Here is a 15,638-nt window from a genome sequence, read left to right as displayed (position 1 = left end):
GCATTCCTGACACCTGGCTTCAGACCAAAGTCGTATTCATACCCAAGGCAGGCAAGCCCTCGCACACTGCCCCAAAAGATTTCAGACCCATAAGTCTATCGTCTTTTCTTCTAAAGGCGATGGAGCGGCTCCTGGGGCTGCATCTAACGGCGTGCATTCCGTCCAGTCTGATCTCAGACTCCCAGCATGCCTATCGGAAGGGAAGATCCACCGAAACGGCCCTACACTCGATCACATCGATCATCGAAGCGTCCCTTAATTTTAAGGAGTACACCCTAGTAGCCTTCCTCGACATAGAAGGCGCCTTTAACAACATCCTTCCGACCGCCATCACGGGCGCACTGACGGATCTGGGCGTTGACTCCAGGACGGTGAGCTTGATCGATCAGATGCTACAATGCAGGACGGTTGAGGCATCACTGGGGACGTCAACGTGTACCAGATTTGTCAGCAGAGGCACACCGCAGGGCGGAGTCCTCTCGCCCCTCCTATGGAACGTGGCAGTGAACACACTGCTGCGGGAGATAGAGGGGGGTGGCTGCCGCGTGGTGGCGTACGCGGACGACGTTGCCATAGCATTCTCCGGAAAATTTCCGCAGACGTTGTGTGAGTGCATGACAAGTACTCTCACGAAAATGTCGAAATGGGCAGACAAATGCGGGTTAGGCGTCAACCCGTCTAAAACGGAACTGGTACTTTTCACTAGGAAGTACAAAGTTCCGGCACTGATTCCCCCAAGACTATGTGGGGAAACGCTAGTCTTCAGCAACAACGCCAAGTATCTTGGCCTTATCCTCGATAGAAAGCTCGATTGGAAATTGAGCATAGAGGATAGAGTAAAGAAGGCCACAGTGGCCCTCTATACTTGCAGGAAAGCCATCGGACTAAAATGGGGAATGACCCCATACATAGTTCGGTGGCTCTACACCGCCATCATACGACCAATCATGCTCTATGGAGTGGTGGTATGGTGGCCAGCCTTGGACAAAAGGACAGGCCTCAATAAACTCAGCAGAGTTCAACGCATGGCAGAACTATGCATAACCGGCGGGCTACGCACTACTCCAGGGGAAGCCCTGGATACTGTGCTGGACCTCCTCCCGGTTGATCTCATGGGAAAGAAGGTGGCAACACTTTCCGCCCTCCGAATGAGAGAAGCCAGACTGTGGAAAGCATCCGCGGTTGGGCACTCGGGAATCCTGATGAGACTCCCGCAATTACCAGAGAGGACAGATTACTGTATCCCCAGTGATCACCTCTCGACGCCCTTCCAGGTATCAATCCCATCTAGGGAGGACTGGGAGATGGGCGAACCAGGGCCTGCTAATGCGGTCCACTTCTACACTGATGGCTCAAAGCTAGACGGCCGCGTAGGAGGCGGAGTCTACTGCAGCGAGCTGAACATCAGTCATTGCTTCAGGCTCCCGGATCACTGTAGTGTGTTCCAAGCGGAGGTTGAAGCCATCAAGGAGGCCATTTCGATCGTCTCCAAACTACTCCTAGATACGCACTTAGTGTGCGTCTTCTCGGACAGCCAAGCAGCTATCAAAGCTCTAGGCTCAATATCGTCGAACTCAGCGACTGTAAATGACTGCCGTAGGTCTCTGCACGAGATCGCAGAGCAGTTAGACCTCTTCCTTATATGGGTCCCAGGCCATAGGGACATCGAGGGGAATGACGCCGCCGACGAGCTAGCCAGGCAGGGTACTACGATTCCTCTCCTATCGGAGAGGGAGCAAGTAGCGATGCCTTTGGCTACGTGCAGGCTCCTAACGCACGAATTGTTCGAGCAAAATGCCAATAGGAGATGGCAGCAAACCGTTTCCTGTAAAGTCTCAAGATTGATATGGCCATATCGATCGAAGAAGCGCTCAGCAGAGCTGTATAAACTCAGCAGAGCACAGTGCTCTGCAGTTACTAGAGCCATTACGGGACACTGGCAGATCGGCACTCACGCCTCTAGACTGTCAATCCCTCATAACGACTTCTGCAGGAGTTGTCGCGACGAGGAGGAGGAGGAATCGGTCCCCCACTTCTTCTGCCACTGCCCAGCCCTTGGAAATCGTCGTCTTCGTATTCTCGGGGCCGCTTTCCTCACGGACATTTCGGACCTATCCGTAATCAAACCAGGGACCTTGTCCAAATACATCCAAGCCACCGGATGGGACTGCCCTTAACCTGCAGTAGTATGCTCTCACGGTTCGGGCAACGCGAAGGGGCACATGCCCATGCGGCAACACAACGGACCTGTCTATAGGTCCAAGTGAGCTTGGGGGCGGGAGGCTCTTATCCCCCCCCCTCCCGGCTACCGCTTTAACCTAACCTAACCTACCAAGCTTATCTCGCCAATCTGAGTCAATAGCGTCATGAAATTCAAAAATCCCAGTAGGCCGAAAAAATTCGGTCCTGGGGTTTAAATATTGTGAATGAAATCATTATTCGTTTCATCACGGAAGCGAAAACATATACAAAAAAACCTTTAATCGAATGCACATACAATTCTGAGAAGTTTAATAACAAACATTGTAACCCGAGAATTTAATATTTTTGGCCAAAGTTAATAAGACGCAGAGTGCCCAATTTGAGTCGTCAAACGATCAAGTCTAGAATCATGTAAGACATAACAGTATGAATTTCAGGGGAACAAATCCAAGAAAATCCAAATCGCAGTTAAACGAATCACAATCGCAAGAGGCCCGAGATGAACGAAATCAACAACGCCAACTGGAACGGAGAGTAACGCGCAGGTACATAGTCGACAGACGTAGAGGAATTGACCAACAACGCAAAAAACGTAGAGGAATTTACCAACAACGCTAACAATGTGAACATGCGCGTTAAAACGCTTCAGGATCCATCCGCCGAAAAGTTCTCTAAACTACTGTTAGATATTGGCGATGGGAAAGTTAGTGTACATGAAAATACTGGATGCATACACAAATGCTCAATTATCGACTCGCAAAATACTCTCATCGATAACATGTGTATGTGGACCCCATTGACGCGCACATTTTTAAAGATGAAATTTGGAAACACCATGCTTTTCCCACGGACAACTGTACAACTATATTTCGCGTGGGAGAACCATCCAGTTTGTTTGTGTTGGCTAAAGATGGACTAACCACGAATATTGTATACTCTAAGATTCTCTGATAAGAAATTGATAAAAATGGTTATTATAGTTATTTTTATTGAACTGAAAAAATTTCCCAGAAATAATATACACGGCAAAACAACGTTTGCCGGGTCACCGAGTAGCAAATAAAAACGTCTTTATATTTAATTAAAACTTACTCAAAAGACTGAAAATTACTATGTTGTATGGATTAAACCATGAAATTCTATACCCCAGGTAATAATGCTTTGGTTTTATTTTTTGTATTTATTTATTTTCGTGCTCTATCCTAGCGCTACAAGTGACACGAGAACTTTATATATTAGATAAAAAATGTTTCAAAAAATTAAACTATAAAAAAAATGTATATACATATATGTCCGTACAAAATTTCTTTAAGCCAAATCTATCAGAAAAAGTCGGATTAGTTCACAGCGTAAATGTGTTATGAAAGAAACAAATTTGTGAAAAATTACTTGATTACATTATTCTGTGATACTGAAGTAAATTTATTTAAAATAATGGAATTAAATTCCACTTAATAATGGAAAATAAAGATCAGGGCATGTAGTATCTAAAGAATTTAGTTATTTTTTGTGTAGTCCTAGGATTTATGTTTTGTGCAATGTCCAATTTATGTCTAACTTTGTAGAAAATTAACGTGCATTCCCTGTTTAATGGAATAGTACAAACGTTCTTAGGCTTACTAAGAAAAACTGTTTACATCTGTTTATACATATCAAAGTCCTATTCGATCGCCAAGTAATAACTTTGGCCCGTTTTCGCCCCTTTTTTATACCCCATACTCAAAAAGAGTATAGGAGTTTTTTTAGGTTTTGCATATCGCCCAGAAGGAAGCGCTTCCGAGTCCGTCCGTCTTGTTTGACGTCTACTTCTCAGAGACTATAAGAGCTAGAGCAACGAAATTTTGTATCCAGGCTCCTGTGAGATCACTCTAAATCAAGTTTGTTTCGAAGTCTTCTCCACAAAGGACGAAAATTTGTGGCATCCACAATTTTGAAGATACGAGAAAAATAAAAACCCTAAATCGTAGAAAATTACCATATATAAAAGATTGCCGAATCAGATCGGATTGGATCAGATCAGAAGGAGCAAAACAATTTGCAGGGCCTACACAACCCCGTCCACGCGCGTGCTTATTTTCTGTCCCTCTCTTACACACTCTTCGTGAATTCTCTAGTGAATGTGTGCGCCCTCTGGTGGACGGGAGCCGTAGCAGCGACTCACAACGTTCCCCCTTGTTTTTATACCCGATACTGAAAATGAGTATCGGGGTATATTAGATTTGTGGGGAAAATGGATGTGTGTAACGTCCAGAAGTAGCATTTCCGACCGCATAAAGTTAATATATTCTTGATCAGCATCAATAGCCGAGTCGATTGAGCCATGTCTGTTTGTCCGTCTGCCCGTCTTTATAACCGCCTAGTGCTCAGAGACTATAAGAGCTAGAGCAACCAAATTTGGTATCCACACTCCTGTGATATCGAATCTGCACAAGTATATTTCAAAACTTTGCCTCGCCCACTTCCGCCCCCAACAAAGAGCGAAAATCTGTGGCATCCACAATTTCATAGATACAAGAAAACCAAAAACGCAGAATCGTAGAGAATGACTTATCTTCTAGACTGCAGAATCTGAACCAGATCGTATAATTATTATAGCCAGAATGACCATTTCATTCTTTCTCGCTCTGTCTCTCTCTTACACACCCGTTTCATGGTCGGCTTTGCATATCGCTATGCGGTCAACCCATTCTTCGACAACCAAGCGGCGATAAGATCCATGCAGTCGTCCGCGGTCAGCTCCAGAAGTGTCTTGGCGAGCAGGGAGGCATTAGACATCCTAAGCACGACAAAGACAGTGCGGATCTATAGGGTTCCCAGCCACCAGGGCATCGAAGGAAACGAAGCGGCGGACGTACTAGCCAAGGAAGACGTCGGGCTGACGAATACGAGAACCCAAAACGTGCCTGTCTCCCTTAGAAAGCTGCAAAGCGATCTAGAAAAGCAGGCCAAAAAACAAACCGAAAGTAGGTAGAGGAGTACCAGAGGAGTGGGAATATTAACAGCCCAATGTCTAGCTGCGGCGCTTGCAACAAAGCTAGGCATCTCCAACAGAGACAGTTGTAGGAAATGTGATGAACCTGGGCGGAAACCCTGGAACATCTAATCTGAAACTGTCATGATCTTTTAAGGGCAAGGAGGAAATACCTGGGCGCCCGGTGCTGGCATCACTGGAAGATGCCTCCAAGAGGACGCCACAGCAACTACTGGCCTATGCGAAAAATATCTCGATTCTCGAGGACCTTAAAAAATCCCATAAACACTGCCGCGACGGTTCATACCCCCCTATCTAGACAACTAAGGGCCATATTGGCCTATGTGGGGCTCCGCTGAGAAAACTAAAAACGCACAATCATAGAAAATGAAGATCAGATCGGATCATTTTTATAGCCAAATGAACAAATCAATTTGCAGTGGCTACGCAGTGCCCGACGACACGTTCAGACATGTTTTCTGTTTCTCTCGCATACACTTTTTGTCGCTCAATGTAGCCATACTGACTATGTGTCGAGTATAAATGTAGAGTTGCGATCACAGCATTAACTCACAACGTTCCCCTTTGTCAATTTTTTAATATTTATTCAAGTTTGAGTTTTGTCATAGCGACTTCATCAATCGCAGAAAAAATCTACACAAAATTCTGCCTCAGGTTAAATTTACAATAAAATCAACAACAAATCAGTCATTAAAATAAATCTTCCGAAATCCAATAAAATTTTGGTACGATTTGTATCGAATGCTAAATGGCTGGCGTCTAACATATCAATTACTGTTGATGAAAATTGTAAGATACCACAGAAAATGTGACGCAGGCACGCAAATGCAGGGATAAGATTAAAAAAGGAAAAAAGGAGCTTGAAAATAAAAATAATCTTAACACGAATCTTCTTATGCATGCTGGAGCAATTTTTTCTACAAAACGATGCAGGAAGGATGTGGCCTTTGCCCTTAAAGAAACGACAACATCAACTGAAATGAGAAAACTTCAAAACAACTTACACCAGACGAAATTTTAGCCTACCTTAGCCTTACCGTAGCTTTAAACTAGAACACCAGGCTTTTGAATAAAACTCATTACAGCAACATATATCCCAACTTGAATCATGCAATGAAAGACAAATTATAGTGGAGGCCCGTGAGTACAGACGGAATGGAAACTACAGCTCCAGTGTAATTACAAAATCTTTTGGTTCATTCTGCACATCGAAAATCAAATTAATTTGCAGCTTTTAACAGAGACCTCAAATAAGAGATATTAATGCCAATATTAACTAAATAAATCAATGTAAGGGAAATATGTTGCGGCAACATGGAATACACAAAAAATACATATTTAATTCGTATTTAGCGATATCAGAAAATACTTATATTTCCCTATTTGTATTGAACAAACTTTTAAAGTACAACACCTTGTGGACAGCATTCGGATCACTCAGTATTTGTAACCCACACAAACTATAGAATCCTTTCATCATAACATCTTGATGTATAGAAAAAAAATCATTTAGATTTTAAATTAACAACCTTAAAACAACCAATTTTTTTTTATAAATTGGATAAGAAGGTGGACATAGCAGTGACATATTAAAAGAATATGACACTTATAGATGTGAAAGCTCTAAACATATTAGCTGGAACTAAACCTACTCAATGTTGTCCAATCTGTGGTGCCACCACAACAAAAATATTGGAAATTATAGATTTTAGTTCAGCTTAAAGCATTGAAATTTGGGGTAAGTCCACTACATGCATGGATCCGGTTTCTAGAATTTTTCCTGAACGTACCTGTACCTCGTACAGCATAAAGATAAAAAAATAGAATATGAAAGGGGATGATAAGATTAAAATGAGCATATGGAAAAAATACAGTCAGGAAAGGATTTGGAATGATAAGGGCTATGAATAAAGATGAAAAAGGAGCTTTTGCAAATAGTAAACTAGTATCGTCCTTTACCAACTTCAGCAAAGAAAAAAGTTTTAAATATACGTTCACATTATATTAATAGAAAGGCGATTCGTAAAGTATTGGATCCACAGTTTTTAAATAAACAATTCGACGTTGGTTTCCCTTGGATTCTAAGGTAAAAAAGCTTCAGAAGCACGGAATGCAAGGAAAAGTGGTTGAATGAATACTATAGCTGATCTTTTTCACAGAGCGATAGATTTATCGGATCCGTTACTCTTGAGAGTCTGTTTGAAATAAATTAAAGAAAAAAGCAAAGACCTATTTCGAAGAAAGTATTAAGTCTTGTGGAGTTTCCAGGTACCGAAAAAAAAATTCATATGAAAACGAATCCAGCTCGGAATCTGATTATAATGAGGACATTTACTACATACAACCAGAAGAAGAAGACGATGACATTAAAAAATATAATTTAAAATGTAATCAATTTCAATAATTTTTAAATAAATATACTAAATAGGTCGCACTGGCCCAAAAACATTTTTACGATTATTCTTGACATAACAATAAAATAGATACTTCATATGTAACTCAATTTTTCCCCTTTATGGAAAAAAATACGACTTCTTTTGGTTAAATAGCTATCTGAATAAAATTGGAAATGAAGTCTGCAAGTCTTACCTAAGTACCTATGTATGTCAGTAGAAAGTACGTGCAGCATTAAATGGTGGAATCGGATGGATACATTTTGGTGAATACGCGTAAATAAAATAGGTCAATATATCACAGGAGAAGGCAGCGAAGGCATTTATGACAGGTCACTCCTTCAGAGTTCGAGTCATAACTGTACATAATATAATTGCTTTAAAAAATACTAAAGATTATTCAAAAGCAAGAAATATCGCTGCACGGTGAAACAGTTACTGGACGGGCGGTGTGCCGGACTATAGTTACAAAAGAGTTGCTATAGTTTTCTACAATCCTGACTACAATGGCAAGCCAGCCAAGATCGAGACAGGCCGTAAATTGCACAGACGGAAGTGAAAATTGCGATGTCAGACATAGGCTCTTTGGTATCGGATAATATCTTGGACTGCTGTGTGTCTGACGAGAGCGACTTAGCAAAGATCACCAATGAATATTTTTAGTTATATACTGACCACCAAGACATTAGGCAACCAAATTGAACCTTTTATGAACGTTTCGAACTTAACCGTCTTTTCCAGATAGATTTGGTGCTTTAGCATTTTTTAATGAGCTATTACTTTTTTTATATGGTGATATCTTAAATATTTCAAATCTGGTTGTATCGAACTTTGTAATTCTGAAAAGCTAATAAATGCAGCTATAAATAGGACCCAAACAATTTGTTTGAACCTACACACGATTGTGGACCCTGCAGGGAAGTGTTTAGAAACACTTAGTCCGTGAAAGAAAACTTGATTGGAAATTGAGCACCGAGGACAGGGTAAAGACGTCCACAGTGGCCTTCTGCATCTATAGGAAAGACATCGGACTGAAATAGAACAAAGAACGGTGACAATTCACCACTTGTATTTGGCCATTCTTGCTTTAGGCATTGATGATATGGCAAACAGCTCTCAAAAAGTTTTTTCCAAGCAAGCTTAGTCGAGGTCAGCGCATCGCAACCTCAGGACACCTTATCCCCGTAGATCTCATAAGGAGAAGGTTGTAACTTCTCTCTGAGTGAGAGAAACTAAAAATGAGAGCCATCCTCGCTTGTACACTTGAGAATCCTGGCAAGATTCCCGAAAATACACGAGAAGGAAGATTACTGCATCCATAATGAACACCTCTCAATGACCTATCTCTCCCACTAAGCTAAGAATGGGACATGTACGACCCAGGACCTACAACTGCCGTACAAATCTACCCTGATGACTCAAAATTAGACGGCAGAAATCAGAAAAGCCATCTCTACTGTCTCCAAACTATCCTTGGACTCTTCTCGAACTGCCAAGAAACGATTAAAACACTTCCTATATCAATCGGATATAGGAACATCGATGGGAACGATGCCGCTATGCCACTTTGCCGATGGCCATATGCAGGCTTCTCAAGCATGAAATATCGCAGCTAAAGACAAACAGGCGTAGTGAGCAAACCATCACATGTAGAATTTCACGATCGATATGACCACCTATTTTGCGATCCAAGAAATGCCCGGCCAATTTATTCAGGATTTATCCGACTCATACAGAGACTATAACGCTCGGCAGTTACCCGAGAGATCACTGGACACTGTCAGATTGAACCATACATATGGTTAGATTTCACTTTTAGATATATGTAAATTTTTGGTTTTTTCTATTAATTTCTGCTTCACAAATACTTTTTATTTCACGACCATTGGGTACAAAAAAAAAAATAAGGGTTACATATAATATTAATTGACTTTATTCAACTCACCTATGGGATTGACGACAATATCTCTGGGCTTGTATAATTTTTCCCATATAAGTAACGTACGCATTTTCCCATTTGTTGTAGCCACTTCAATACGATTTGTGGATGGGTCTGTCCAATAAAGTTTATCAGTAATCCAATCTAAGGCTAATCCTACAGGCGAAACTAAGTTTGAGTGCACCACACGCTGTTGGTAGCTGCCGTTTATATGCGCCTTATTAATTGTACTACGCTCTACATCCGTCCAATAAATGAAGTCTGTATCACTGCACCAATCTAATGCAACGGCATGCTTAAGGTTGTCCAGTGGAACAATCATATCAACCTCACTTAGCTCTGCTTGATTGTTTTTAAGTTGTCTTAAGCGTATATCCTTACGGCGTGCTACCAGAACCAATTTATCAGCTGTACTTTTGCAAGTCTTGCCATCATCCTTCAATGAAAGGCCGATGGGACAACCACACCGGCGTGAAGTTTGGTTTGGCAAACACAAATGAGAACAGCCACCACGCATGCCTCTTCGGTCTTTTTGGCAACGGTCTGGGTATTCAGGTTGACGCGCAGGGTGATAGGCATGAATATCCATGGGAAAATGAAAATTTTCATGAACTGCTCTGAATTCACTTCCAGTTATTTTGTTAGCTGCAGATACTGTCTTTGTGTTCCAGTCTGTCCAGTACATGGTGTCTTCGAAGATGGTCAAAGCAAACGGGTGTGGTAGATGGGTGCTAAGAATTTTAATCCGATCAGTGCCATCCAGATTTGAGCATTCTATCGCATGCTGCTTAGCGTCAGCCCAATAAATTTTTCGATTCGGGTAGTCTATTGCTAGACCATTTGGCCAAGTTACACCATTTGATATAATCACTTGTCGTTGTGATCCATCCATATTAGCGCGCTCAATTTTTGGATTCGGTCCCCAGTCGCTCCAGAATGCTAATGCCTCGCCTGGATGGATAACAATGGCGCGAGGCTTATCCAAATCATTGGAAGCGATTACAGTGCGTAAATTGCCTTGAAAATTGGATACCTCGACTCTTCGAGTACCTGAATCAGTCCAAAATAGTAAGTCATGAATCCAGTCTACAGCTATTCCGCCAGGAGACTCTAAGCCCCATTTAATGACGTCGCGAACTCGTGTTCCGTTCATGTATACCATTTTTATGACATCAGTAGACACATCCGACCAAAACATCAGAGCCCTGCGATAATGAAAATCTAATGCAATCGCGTTGTGCAATCCCTTAACTACAGCTGTATAGCGATTATTGCTTAGCGTAACACGTCGTATATCCCAACGATTGGCTACCAACAGAGTCATGGCGCCACCTAACGCTTTGCAAGATCTTAAATCTGGTCGAAGTATGTAACCCATTTCACATGAGCATATAAATGAGCCTAGTGTATTTTGGCATTTTTGCGAGCAGACAGGACTAGTCAGGTACTGGCACTCATCTATATCGGTGCAGCTAATCAAATAATACTGTCTTTAGAAATATGGTCGAAATTTAGTATCCTTAACACTTACTTCACTTTGTTTTTATCCATAAGGTAACCAAGTCGACAGGCACACTCATCAGAACCTTTTTTTGTTTTTATACAAAGTTGTTCACACTGTTTAGGTTCGAAACAGCTCTGCTCCTCAGGACAGTTCAATTCATCTTCACCAGAAGGGCAGTCGCTATGGCCGTCGCATACGTGTTTTTGATGTACACATATTCTGAAAACGATTACAATCAACTATTATTCTATGAATGCAACTAGTTTTTAAATTTTACTGACTTAAGGTTAGTGACGTTTTGCTTTGTTGGACATAAAAATTGCCCAGGGTCGCACTGTAGATGGCAGTCAACCTCATCCTCAGCTGAAGAACAGTCTGCATATCCATCACAAAGCCATGTTCGCTAAGATATTACATAAAATTTACAAACTTTAGTATATATATACAGATTAAACTACATAGAAATAATATGTTACCAGAATGCAGCGTCCATTGTTGCAGGAAAACTCGTCAGATCCGCAATTCAATGAATGCTCAACTAACCCACAGTCATTTTCATCTTCACCTCCATCACAATCCTGCTCTTTATCACATTTCCAGCGTTTTGGAATGCACGTTCCATCTGAGCATTTGTATTCATTTGATGTACACAATGATGGTTTTTGAGGGCAATTTTCTTCATCACTCCAGTCTCCGCAATCATTATCACCATCACAGCGAAAACGATTGAGTATACATTGCCCGCTAGGGCCTCCAGCGCCACCCAAACCACCGCGACACTTAAATTCGCCTTCAGGGCAGATGTTAATCACTGCCGCACATTTAAACTCGTCTGAGTTATCATTGCAATCGCGTTCGCCATCACACCGAAACGCCAATGAAATGCAATATCCGTCATTGCAAGTGAAATGCTCTTCAGTACAGCTAGAACGATTACAGTGCGTTTCGTCTGAGAAGTCTTTGCAATCATTTTCACCATCGCAGAGCCATGTTCGTGGAATGCAAAAGCCGTTCTGGCACTGAAATTGATCATCCGTACAGTTAGTGTATGCTCCGCAATGTGTTTCATCCGAGTAATCACCACAATCATCATCGCCGTCGCAAAGCCAGTACTTAAAGATACATCGAAAAGTTTTTGGACACATTACGTGTACGCCACTTTTTTCGCAGTCCATTTGCAATTTAGGGACCATATCTTCATGATTTTTGCAGGTATTCTCGCTAGACCCATCACTGTGATTCTGGCAGCTGGTAACGGTTTCAACCATTTGACTGGGATCATCCTGGACAAGCACTGCCAAATTTACTCTAAAGGGTTTCTGTTTATTATTGGGTCCACCAAGAAAGCTTTCACGACCACGTGAATTAATTTTTCGATCACCTTCCCGTGAGCCAATTACTTCAGTCCTACTTTTCTGCGCACCAATATTGCGAAACTTTGGAATATCGCCTGTGTTGAAGTTTCCTGAGCTACCTGTTTTATGTGGGACAACAGTTTCCAAGGTAAAGGTGGGATCATAAAATCCTGTGCCATCATGTTCGCTTTCCTTGTTGTACTCTTTGTGGTTTTGATATGGTGCGTAGTCAGAAATGGAGCTAAGTTTCTCCCCATTTTTAGGAAAATTTTTTGCCAACTTATTTTCATCAAGTTCCTCATCGTTTCCTAGATAAGCTGTCTTGCCTGCCAAACGCAGTTGTGTCTGCTGTAACAAATCCTGACGTCCGGACTTATTTATTGGAACCGTGCCTAAATAAAGATCGCCATGGCTACTGTCACCATTTGCTGAACTATGATCATATTGATCAGCGCCAAATTTTGTTGAGTATGCAAGTCCAAAACCTATTTCAAGAAATAATTTTAAGTATTAGGTAATCATGCTGTGGTTTTTTCTGTGGCCTTAATATGCATTATTACAATACGCAACACCACATTTCCGCTGTGAAACAAACCGACAGTTTATGATAGATTTTGAGCCTTACAAATGTTTCAAAATTTTTGTTCTTTCTAGGTGTACTGCTGCTATAAATCGGAACCAACACTTTGTAGTTTAAGCTTACCGTCTGGAAAATATTAAGCTTTCAAATTCAAAATTGAGAATTTTTCGCGGTATATTTTTTTGAAACTTAGATTTCGATTATATTTGGAATACCCTAGCTCCACAATTAATCTGTCGAAACTTTTTTAGTCGTGACACGTATCGTGAAATTATAATAATTTATATTATATAAAAAAAATGTAAGCTAATTTAGCATTGAACAATTGCTGGGGGATCCTGGATTCGATTTTGCGGTTAAGACTTCTGGCGACAATAAATCTCTTTTGGGCAAACAAATTGACAAAATATCGACCAATGTCTGTTGGTCCTTTTTATAATGTTAGATTTGGCCTGTTTAAATTTTAAATTGATATAAAATATTCCAGTTATAAAAAATAAAAAGATGTCACAATGTTGTTTATGGCTTATGCTCAGAGCTTGCGAAAGAGTATTTATTAATTGGTTGAGTTACTTGAGTTACTCTTAATTGAGAGTTACTTGACCAACTGAACCGACCCCTTCCCGAATATTCGTGGGAACTACTACGTCAACTACACTACTTAAAATATTAAAAAAAAAACACCGCAAAGGAGCTCGGAGCTCCTTTTAAGTACCGGAGAGACAAGACCATCCCACTACATCAACGGTGCCAAGCAGAGCGTAATCGCGGCTGGCTTACCGGCACCGAAGAACCCATAGAAACCCCGCGGGCAGCGTCTCTGCACCACGGGGAGGATAACCGGAGCCGTCCTTGTTAGACGTCAACATTAACAGACTGCACCGTTAGAGAAAATTGCAAGCCAAGATTCAAGGATTCTGGAAACGGAGTCTTGAATATCTTGCTTCCTTGCAACCTCGTACGAAATGGCAGCAGGATTCCACCAACATAACCGTGGCCAAGACGAGAGGGTTCGAGTGGTCACCGTAAAAACAGCCCGAGGAGTTTACAAGAGAACTATTCCCAAAGATGCTGTGCTTTCCTTGTTCTGAACAGTCGTTCAGGAAAGCCGGTATGTTCAGAAATTAGACGCGTAGTTTTGTTCAATGTTCATTTATATTACAACTGACCTATTCATATGCTCATGATTGTATTGCACCGTTTAAGTAACTATTTTTACGCGCATAGCTGTGTTGTTATTGCTTGTGTCCAAAACATAGCTGTAACGTTCTCACACATATAGCTAAAGCCCGCAGCTTCACACGCATACATCGATGTGTACGGTTTTGCATTGGACCGTCGCATCGTGTGATCTTTCAACTCCCTTTTGGCTCAACTTCTTTTGTGAAGTGGAAGTAAGTAGGAAAATATATTCATAACCAACCGCCTGCATATCGCTGTAAAACCTAGTAAAATTTATACAGTCCACTCATTCATATCCACAAAGTATTATAAGCAGATTTGGCGCTTAGGTCAATTAGCTTATTTCCTTCAATATTTTTTTGACCTGGTATAAACCGTAGTGAACATTTTTGATATTTTATTAATAGTGATCTTATGATAGATTCGTTATAATAATTTTTGTTTATTTTTTTGATCGCAGTTATAGATGATTATGAGCTAGATCTAGATAATTTGCACAACACCATGGCTAAAAGTTATTGAAATCGGATTGCAAGCCGGATTGAAGTGAAGTATCCTTACACTGAACACAGAGCTTAGCATCATCCGTATACATTAGTACTCGAGAGTATGCTAATACCGAAGGCAAGTCATTAATAAAGAGTATGAAGTGTGAGGGGCCTAGATAGCTGCCCTTAGGTACTCTAAAGGTAACCTTAACCTTATGATCTTTATCTGATAGCGAGGAAGAAGCAACATTTAAAGCGGACAAGTGCTGCTCATAAATTGAGATATCCGCAGAAGGTAAAGAGATAAAGAGAAATTAGTTCTTTTGGAAGGGAGATGAGAATGGAACATTTGGCTGATTCTGACTTGGAATAGCTATGGGGTCCTATTTATCTTCTTAGGCTTAAGCTCCGGCCAAAATTTGGCAGAACAAATGGTGTCGAATGGAGTTAGGGAGATGCTTATCTTAAGTGAAGGTATCTCCCTGGCAAAAGAGGAGTTAAACCTCTCCACCTTAAGCCGACGGTTTTATTTTGTTTTTTATAAAAAGCACTAACATCATAATTAAATGAGGTCATGGGCCAGCCGTGAAGCAAAACTCGTCATTGTGGCGGGAACCCCAAATGTAGGCAATATCCGGAGGTCCAGAACGTCGAATTATTAAGATCGGATTGCAAGCGAGAATGAAATGAAATGTTATTTGCTGGACACAGAGCTTAACATCATCCGCATACATGAGTACTCGAGAGTGTGCTAATACCGAAGGCAAGTCAAGAGTGTGAAAAGTAAGGGGCCTATATGGCTGCCCTGCGGTATTCTAGAAGTAATCTTGAATGGTGAAGAGAGGAAGTTTTTGAAGAAGACTCAACTTCTCCACCTTCACCTTTATTCTGACTTATATAAAAGCATATAGCCGGGAGACAAAAACTTGCTTCGTTGTTGAGAACCCCCACCATTGGTTTTGCGTGGTACCTGAACGGAACGTCCTTTATGGGAGCGGAAAGG

At 41.3% G+C, this 15,638-nt stretch overlaps 1 protein-coding gene across 4 annotated transcripts in view; it reads right to left on the bottom strand.

Annotated features, from left to right (window-relative positions):
- The window catches only part of LOC6602982 (low-density lipoprotein receptor-related protein 4), a 167,937-nt gene that overhangs the window by 117,940 nt on the left and 34,359 nt on the right, over positions 1–15,638 (bottom strand). For all 4 annotated transcript variants that reach the window (XM_026989978.1, XM_026989977.1, XM_026989979.1 and 1 more), the window contains 4 exons: positions 11,507–12,870; positions 11,312–11,433; positions 11,058–11,249; positions 9,533–10,998 (listed from right to left, as the gene is read on the bottom strand). In XM_026989978.1, the coding sequence (XP_026845779.1) occupies positions 9,533–10,998; positions 11,058–11,249; positions 11,312–11,433; positions 11,507–12,870 (3,144 nt within the window). The remainder of the gene's footprint in view (positions 1–9,532; positions 10,999–11,057; positions 11,250–11,311; positions 11,434–11,506; positions 12,871–15,638) is intronic.

The sequence above is a fragment of the Drosophila persimilis genome, unplaced genomic scaffold (genome assembly GCF_003286085.1).
Source record: "Drosophila persimilis strain 14011-0111.01,24,50 unplaced genomic scaffold, DperRS2 tig00000477-arrow-pilon, whole genome shotgun sequence".
Taxonomy (NCBI): domain Eukaryota; kingdom Metazoa; phylum Arthropoda; class Insecta; order Diptera; family Drosophilidae; genus Drosophila; species Drosophila persimilis.
The sequence above is the reverse complement of the archived record's forward strand: the minus strand, read 5'-3'. Positions and strand labels throughout refer to the sequence as shown.